This window comes from Bipolaris sorokiniana (genome assembly GCF_000338995.1).
Source record: "Bipolaris sorokiniana ND90Pr unplaced genomic scaffold COCSAscaffold_1, whole genome shotgun sequence".
NCBI classification, from domain to species: Eukaryota; Fungi; Ascomycota; class Dothideomycetes; order Pleosporales; family Pleosporaceae; genus Bipolaris; species Bipolaris sorokiniana.
Window position 1 is genome coordinate 2,549,647 of NW_006911895.1, and position 9,410 is coordinate 2,559,056.

The window sequence follows — 9,410 nt, forward strand, 5'->3', positions numbered from 1 at the left end:
CAGCCTCTGTTAATTATAAGCTATTAGCTATTAAAGAGTAGTCTTTTATTTAATAGATTCTAGAGCTAGATCAACAAGGCTTTCTACTCTATATTATTAACGTATAACGAATAGTAGACGCTTTATTTACCGCGCGTAGCTAAGATCTACCTCTACTACCTATTAGTAAGAACTAGATATCGCGCTTTATTTAAGGCTAGCTAGAGCTTTAGATAAAGTAGACTAAATAATTATATAGTTAGCGCGCCTTATACAAGAACCCTACTATAATTATAGCGTAGTTTAAGCTTATAGAAAAGACGCATTAGACGTATAGCGTTCTTAACTAGAATATCTATAACTTTAATAAGACTAAATTTATAATAGGTATTACTATAACGTTAAAGATAGTTACGAGCTCTAATAGAGTTAGTTAAGCAGTCGTTATCTAGCTAGATAATCGCGAGTAGGTAATAGTAATTAAGTATATTAGCGCGTCTAGCTAGTCTCTACCACCCTTTATAATTCTATCTAGTAAGACCTACTAGAGTAGCTAGTACTAAGGCCTTCTACTAAACTAGACTATCGTAGTATTAGATAATAGCTAGATAACTAATTAGCTTAGCGTAGAGTAAGTAAAGCATTTTAACTAGCATATAGCTGCTCGTATAGCTAGAGTCTATTATCTTTTTATTCTAGACAGATATAGTAGCTACGCTACGCTAGAGTTTAATTAGTACTATATTAATAATAAGATTATTGTTATGGGCGGAGAGGCCTAGCGAACGAGTATGCTTCTACCTATCGTACAGAAGCTAAAAGATGAGAAAAAGAGAGGATAACTAAGTACAGGCTTCTCTTATACTTGCTCGCTTCTAATCACGTGTCTGTACGGAAGGCATATCACGTGGTCATCGACTACGTGATCCCTTCGGTAGAGATCATGGGCGCAGCCCTTTACAATTATTACTCTCTATATACCGCCTTATATATTATATCTTCTCTAGCCGCTTAATATAAGCTACTTCTCCCTACTTAAGCGCGCGTACGGACGTGAGGTAGAGAAGCTTACCTACTAAGGCCTCTACTATATTAATAAGATAGCCTTTCTTATAGCCTATATACGGATCTAGCTAATAGTTTTTACTTAGTAGAATATCTAGGTATACTTTTAGGCGACAGGCCTTATCTCTTCTTATCTAGATCGCGTTCTATCGTCGCTAACAGTCGTCTAAACGCTATCTTCACTATAAACTACTATAGATAATAACGCTATAGCGTAGGTAGTAGAGTAGATAGAGACACTATATATAGTAGTATAGCTTAAGCAGTAGGTGCGCTATCTCTAAGATTAACTACGCTAGTAGCTAGAGAGTCTAACTAGCATTGCAATACGCTAGCTTACTAAAAGCGCTTAGCTTATAATGTAATCAGCAATAATACTTATAAAGAAGAATAAGAAGCTACGTAAAGAAAATTAGCGTTAGTAATAGAAGTAGAGTTAGCAGCGTTGATATATAACTTCTAGTAGAGTACTCTAGGTGCGATAGGCTTAGTAGCTTACTATAGAGGCAGAAAGAGTAGTTATAGAGGCTAAATAGAGTGAGAGTAGTTAGCGACGTTAGCGCGCGCTACTAATATACACAAAGTGCTACGTTCAAGGTTATATAAGAACTTAGTATAGAGTTATATTATAAATTAAATTTTTTAAGTGTTATCTTATTTTATTAGGTAACTGTAGCTTAATTGCGCAGAACGTTAGGTTAAGTTTAGTAGGGTAGGCTACTTACTAAGGTAAGCCGCTTACTAATAGAACATGTTAACGTGTCCCACTAGTAAGCTGGCCACACTAGTAAGCTAGCTACCCCACCAGACTTAACGCGACACTCTATATAACCACTACTATGCCGTAATAACAACGTTCTATATAGACTTCTTATAAAGGTAGATTAAGTCTTACTATAGCCTTCTATTGTAATAATCTAAAATAATTAGTACGCGCACTTGCAGCAGCATATAACGTGCTAAAATTAACTCTTTAGACACGTCTCTAGGGTGTTTAGCCATAATTAGAGATTCCATCTACTAGGCGTAAGCTACTACCTATTAAAGAGTAGTCTCTCGTACAGTAGATTCTAAACCTTAACTAACGCGGTTTTCCGCCTTATATTATTAACGTACGACGAATAGTAGACGCTCTACTCGCTGCGCGCGGCCAAGATCTACCTCTAGCACCTATTAGTAAGAACTAGGTGTCGCGCTTTATACAGAACCAGCTAGAGCTTCAGATAAAGTAGAGTAGAAGTCTTAATAGTTAGCGCGCCTCCTACGAGAATCTAATTGCAATTACAGCGTGGTTTAAACTAGTAGAGAAGACGCGCTAGTCGTATAGCGTCTTAGACTAGAATATCTATAACTTTAATAAAACTAAGTTCGCGATAGGTGTCGCTATAACGTCAAAAGTCGTAACTAGCGCTAATAGAATTAGTTAAGTAGTTATTATACAGCTAGGTAATCGCGAGTGGGTAACAGTAATTGAGTGCGTTAACGCGTCTAGCTGGTCTCTCCCACTATTCGTGATTCTATCTAGTAAGGCCCACTAGAGTAGCTGGTATTAAGGCCTCCTATTAAACTAGACTATCGCAGTATTAGATAACGGATAGACAACTAATTAGCTTAGCGTAGAGTGAGTAAAGCACTTTAACTAGTATACAGCTGCTTATACAGCTAGAGTCTATCAGCTACTTATTCTAGACGGCCATAGTAGCCACGCCACGCTAGAGTTTAACTAGTTCTATATAGAGAATAAGATTATTACTCTCTATATACCGCCTTATACGTCGCACCTCCTACAGCCACTTAATATAAGCTACTTCTTCTTACTTAAGCGAGCGTACGGGCGTGAGGTAGAGAAGCTTACCTGCTAAGGCCTCCACTACGTTAATAAGATAGACTTCCTTATAGCTTATATACAGATCCGGCTAACAGTTTTTACGCAGCAGAATATCCAGGTAGGCTTTCAGGTGATAGGCCTTATCCCTCTCTATCTAGAGCGTGTCCTATCGTCGCTTATAGTAGCCAGAACACCGTCTCCACCATAGATAGCAGCGTAGACGCAGGCAGTAGCGTAGATAGAAACACCACGTATAGTAGAGCAGCTTCAGCAGCAAGTACGCTATCTCTAAGAGCGACTAGGCCGGCAGCCAGAGAGCCTAACAAGTATTACGATACGCCAGCTTGCGAAAAGCGCTCAACTTATAATGCAATTAGTAACAATACTTATAGAAGAGAATAAGAAGCTACGTATAGAAAATTAGCGTTAATAATAAAAGTAGTATCGACGACGTTAATATATTGCTTCTAGTGGAGTGCTCTAGGTGCAGCAGGCTTAGTAGCTTACTGCAGAGGCAGAAAGGATGGTCATAGAGGCCAGCCAGAGCCAGGCTGGTGAGCGACGTTAGCGCGCGCCGCCAACGTGTACGAAGTGCCATACTTAAGGCCATACACGGACTCAATGTAGATAGTAATAATCTACCTTATAGTAGAATATAACTGTATTATCTCTTGTTGTTGTGGCTTAATTGCGCAGAACGTTGCGTTAAGTCTGGTGGGGTGGCTAGCTTACTAGTGTGGCCAGCTTACTGGTGGGGCACGTTATATTTAATAATTATATAATAGTTAGAGTTAAATATAACTAGAACTTCTTCTAAGAGAAATACTTTCTTTAGAGTAGTAAAGCTTAATTCTTACTTAGGTCTCTATTTAAACTTCTTATCTTTCTTAGTTAACGTGGTTTATAAGCGAATTACTTACCTAAGCGAATAACTCGCGCTCTACTAGCGCGATAACTTTAATATATTATCTAAAACTTTTATTATAGTTAATAAACTATTATAATATACTAAATTAATTATTAGAGTCGCTACTATTACGTATACTATCTATTTTAACTGCGTAAGTATAGGCGTTATATCTAGTCTGCTTATAACGCCCGCACTACCTCTCTTCTTACACTCTCTTTCACGTACTCTCCTTATTACTATAACTACTACCTGCCTATTTAGCTAATACTTTTTATACCTTACCTATATTAAGAGTCTCTTCTATCTATATATATTACTGCTTATAGCTCTTACGCTTATTTATTATATCTAAAGCCTTTTAAAGAGTAGCTACTTTCTCCTTTATAAGTATTATCTTATATACTATTTACTAAGCCTCTTTACTTAACTACGCAACTTTCTTATTAAGAGAACTTATAGAAAATCTAAGGTAGTTTCTTACTCTCTATTAAATAAGAGTACTTTAAGCCTTAACTTCGCGGGCGTTATATAGCGTCTACGCCTTCTAAGTATCTATCTATTATAGTAATTATTTTTGTATCTATAATACTATATTAAGCTTTAATAGTATAGCCTATAGATTATATAGAACTAAATATGTAGCTCTAAAACTAGCTTAGATATTCTCCTTTATAATAGACCGCTTAAGAGTAGCTCTAAAGGCTAGTAGAAAGATCTTCTTACTAATATAGTTAGTGCAGTTACGTACTAAGGCTAAAACTATATTACTATACTTACGCTTTAATAGCCTAAAGTAAGCGATATTAAGAGGCTATAATAGGTAAAACGAGTGTATAAGTATATAGAAAAGAATAATATTCTTCTTCTTATAAAGATCTTAAAATTTAACTAAGTAGTAGCTCTTATAGCTATTAATAATAAGTAGTTAATATTTATCTATAGTGCAGCTCTTTATATAGATATTAAAGTGCTCTAACTAAGTAAGAGTAAGCTAATTATTTATCTAGCTATTAGAACTAACTTTAAGCACTTAGTTAGTAGGTAGATTTTTAAACTTAACGTTAATAAGTACATTACTCGCAAAGATAACGAAGGGTAGTAGCTAGCGATCTAACGCACCCACGCCTTAGATTATAGTAACCTACTTACGGTTACTTAGCTATATTCGCTTCTTTTTACTATATTCTTTAGACTCTATAATAACTAACTATACTAAAATCTTACCTATTATAAAGCTAGTTTTATTAAAGTTATAGATATTGTTGTCTATAATACTCTACTTCTACTTCGTTATCTTAACTAGATTAAACTAGCGCTAGATAGCTACTAGGTCTTCGCAGATAGCTTACTAGTAATTATTATTAGAGATATAAGCTAATCAGCTAATCTCTAATATAATCCGGGTGATTAGCACTATACTTAGATTCTTTAGTTAACTAATCCCTATATAATTCATCTATCTATTACGTCTATAGCTACGTAATCTACTACTAGATAAATTCTTTTAGAATCTAGTATAGCTAATATATATAGTAGTAGAATAGTTAGTAGATAGAAACCAGAGTAGATTATAAGCACAAAGTAGACTACTAGTGTAGATAATAAGATAAGATCGGATTAATACAATTCTTTAATCTCTCTCCCCTAGCATTATTTCTCTCTTTTTATTCTAGAACCTATTAATTCGCTACCTCTATGTCTATCGCTAGATAAGTAGACGACTCTACCTCTAAGCTAGCTATAGAATAAGTAGCACCCTTCTTATTTTAACAATTATAAGAATAGATTTAGCGCGTATAGAGCTTAGAAGTTCTCTTAATAAAGTTATTAACCTAGTTCTTACTAATAGGGTTACCCTCTCGCTTATATAATAGTTTATTAGCTATTACGTAAATATTAGCCTTCGTAGACGCAAATTCTCTTATAGACTCTTTAAGAATACGTCTAACTATAGCCTTCTCTTCTAGCTTATTTAGGCGCTTTAAGTTAGCTTCGTAATCGCGTTAGGAGCGCTTTCTAGCGCGTTAGTCTAATAAAGTTCTTTAAGGCACGTTATAGATAGTAGTAGTACGTTTTTAACTTTAAATACGTTGCGATTAGATATTAAGAAGAGTAAGCTGGAGATCTGATTTAAAATAAGTTAATAGATAATTGCGTTATTAAGACATAACGCGTTATAGTGTTGAAGTTATCGCGCTAATAGAGTGCGAGCGATTCGCTTAGGTAAGCGATTCGCTTATAAACTACGTTAGGCGTAAAAGAAATTTAGTAAGCTTAGAATAGTTAGAAATAAACTTATAATAGAAGTTAGGAAAGCCTAGAAATTCTTATACTCTTTATATAGTAACTAGTACTTTCTATTTTTAAATTACTTTAATCTTATCTAGATCTATAGATACGCTATCTCTAGCTAAGAGAATAAACCTATAATATTTTATATATTAGATATTAAATTTATACTTCTTTAGCTCTAGTTATAGCTCTATAGCTTAAAGACGCTTTTGTAATAGGCTGAACGCCCTTTGCCTCTTATACTTGTCTACGACCTCGTCTACTCTACCTACTCAGCCTAATTATTACTCTAGTAACTAGTATTATATATAGATAGCTACGTAGCTAAGAGCTTAGCTCTCTATTAAATACAATCTTATTACCTTAGCCTATCTTATGCTCTAGAGCTTAAGGACCTAACGAGGTTACGCCTCATTATAGCTTTATAATATATTATATATATTTATAGTATTATTCTTATAAGCTATCTATAGAGATAAGAATATTATCTAAGTAAATAGAGATAAAGTTATCTAGAAAGTTCTATAGTATTTAGTTAATATATTTTTAGAACGTACTTAGTGTGTTTATAAGTTTAAAAGAGGTTACTAGCTACTTATATAATTTAAAGAGTATCTAGAAGATACTTATCTATTCTTATTCTTCTTTAATATAAATACAGAACTATAGCCTTTCTCTAAGTTTTTATATAAATAGAATAATTAGGGCTATAGAAGAGTTACTTATATAAATAAACCTCTTCTTAAGTAGTTTATATAACGTCTTTCTTAATTTAAAAAGTTTATCTCTTATTATACTATAAATAAGCCTATATAGAACTTTTAGTATTCTCTTATTCTTATTAGTTATAAGTTTAATCTCACAGTCTGCTTTTAGGCCTTTTTAAGAAAATAACTTTTTTTTTAGTATAAATTACTTTATATATAACGTAAAGCACTACTAAGCTAGACATACTACTAAGCTGGATACTTTTTCTTAGTATCTTGAACTTGATATATAAAAACTTAAATTACTCTACACTAGCTATAGATGCGTCGTATAACTTACTTATATCTAATAAAGAATCTTCTTCTACATTCTTTCAGCACGTACGAGAGTTATAACCTATCTTTCTATAGATTCTATAGTACTATTAACCTAGCTAAGACCTTTCTTAACTACTCTTACTACGCGCCTTCTTTAATATTATGTATATAACTAGTAGAACTACTTTTAGCTATCTATAATGCTCCTATACTAAAGTCTAGTATCTTACCTATCTAAATTCACTTCCTTTTGCGCCCCTAGCGCTTTATTACTACTACTAATTACTCTTTAAGCTCTTATATGTGGGCCTTTATAAGTATATTTTTATATAGTATCTTCTTAGCTCCTTTAATAACCTTTAAGAAGCCTTTTTATATAGTAATTAGTAATTTTAAAAAGATGTCTCTTATAAGCTTTAACTATAATCTAAATTTATACAAATTACTAGGTATTTTAGACTTCTAGAGTGTTTCTAGCTAAGGTTTTTATAGTAGAGTATAAAAGCGTATATTAAGGCGATTAATAACTCTCTCCGCGTTAAGAGAGACTAGCTCTACTATCTTAAAGGCCTTCTTATAGTTATTAGACGTAAATATATTAAAAAATACGTCTTAAAAGGCTAGTAGAAAGCGTTCCTTATTAATATACTAGACGTAGTAGCGTACTTATAAAGGGCTGCGCCCGTGATCTCTACTGAAGGGATCACGTGATCTTCGACCACGTGATATACCTTCTGTACGGACACGTGATCAGAAGCGAGTAGGTATAAGAGAAGTCTGTACTTAGTTATCTTCTCTTTTTCTTATCTTTTAGCTTCTATACGATAGGTAGAAGCATACTCGTTCGCTAGGCCTCTCCGCCTATAATATAAGCTAAAAGATTACTTTAACCTCTCTTACTCTTTTCTCTCGTACAGAGCGAGAGAGAATTAAGAATGTAAAATGAGTAAGATATAACGATAGAGCTATATAAGCCTATGTCAAACCTAGAACCTAGTAATAACCTACTAAGACCTCCAACGTACGAGGAGCTCACAGAAAGCTGGAGCTAACTAAATACAACAAATAATCTACTCTAACGAAACCTAGACTAGATAGCTATAAGACTTAAGAACGCTAAAGGCGTATAAGAAGAACTCTAAGAGATGAAAGCCCTTTTTCTCCGTACAGTATAGGGGTAAGCTACCCCTAACGCATAGACTCCCAATCTCACGCTAAGTATAGAAAGTTAGTAACCTTCTAGCTAGTCTCTAGCTACAACTACGCCCGTATAAGAGTTTAGAAAAGCTAAACTCCTTAATATTAGAATCTTTAAGAAAGGTTTACACGAAAAATATACGCAGTAGAAGATACAGATCTGTACGAAACTATTAGTAGATTACTTAGCTTACCCTACAGAGTTCTACTAAGCTTACTATATAATCTCCTAGACGGGAGGACTAGCCTTTTCAGTATTATAGGCTTACGTATAAGACTTTATAAGCAGAAACGTATTACCTAGCTTAAGTAAGCTTTAAGAGCAACTAGACGCGTTCTTCGAAGACCCTTTAATTAAGTAAAAAGCTCTATAGTATCTCTATATAACTAAGTAAGGAAAAGGTAAGTTTCTTCTCTACGTACGAGCCTTTAACCTAAAGTTTAACGAAGCTAGTTTTAGACAAGACGATAACGCGCTAAAAATTAACTATCTTAAGAATTCTCTTAATAGAAAGCTACTACGCTACTAAGCTAGGTACTAGCCTCCTTTAAACGAGACGTACGACGCCTTTATTCATCAACTTAGGAATACTTAGAAGAATCTTAAGGTAATTAACTAACTCTCGTCCAACGCGCCTTCTTACTCTACCTCTCTTTCTACGTCTACCCTAGCTGCCGTAGACGAAATGGACTAGACGCCTAATATAGGCGCTATACGTCCCCGTATAAGAAATAAGTACTAGAGTACATAAAGCTAAATTACTTAACGCAAGAAGGAGGGCAGCTACCTACATTATAGTATCCACGGCCACCTCGTATAGTAGTATAAAGTAGTAGTTCTAAAACGCACGCGCAAGCTAGAGACTATAACAAAAGTTCTAGCTGCTACCTTAGAAGACGAAAGCTTAGACGAGGGAAAAGAGGAGCTCTAGTCTAAAAACGTCGACTAGGGCAGCTAAAGCAGGTTAAGTAGGTCGTACGACCTATCCAAGAGCTACTTCACTAACTAAAGTCTACTTAGCTAATGTCTATAGACATAATCATTAATCTTTTAAAAAACGCTACTACTATAATTAATAATAGGTGCTACACTTATGCGATAGTAATATAAAAG

General features: G+C 34.3%; 2 protein-coding genes across 2 annotated transcripts; both read right to left on the minus strand.

Moving 5' to 3' along the window:
- Nucleotides 1-4,437: 4,437 nt before the first annotated feature.
- Nucleotides 4,438-4,593, minus strand: COCSADRAFT_75967 (uncharacterized protein; the record flags this gene model as incomplete). The annotated part of the gene is made up of 1 exon (XM_007696876.1): nt 4,438-4,593. A coding segment is annotated over one exon (156 nt), but the record flags the coding sequence as incomplete, so codon positions are not given.
- A 1,021-nt stretch (nt 4,594-5,614) lies between these two features.
- Nucleotides 5,615-5,770, minus strand: COCSADRAFT_76812 (uncharacterized protein; the record flags this gene model as incomplete). Its single annotated transcript, XM_007696877.1, has 1 exon — nt 5,615-5,770. A coding segment is annotated over one exon (156 nt), but the record flags the coding sequence as incomplete, so codon positions are not given.
- Between the last annotated feature and the right edge of the window lie 3,640 nt (nt 5,771-9,410).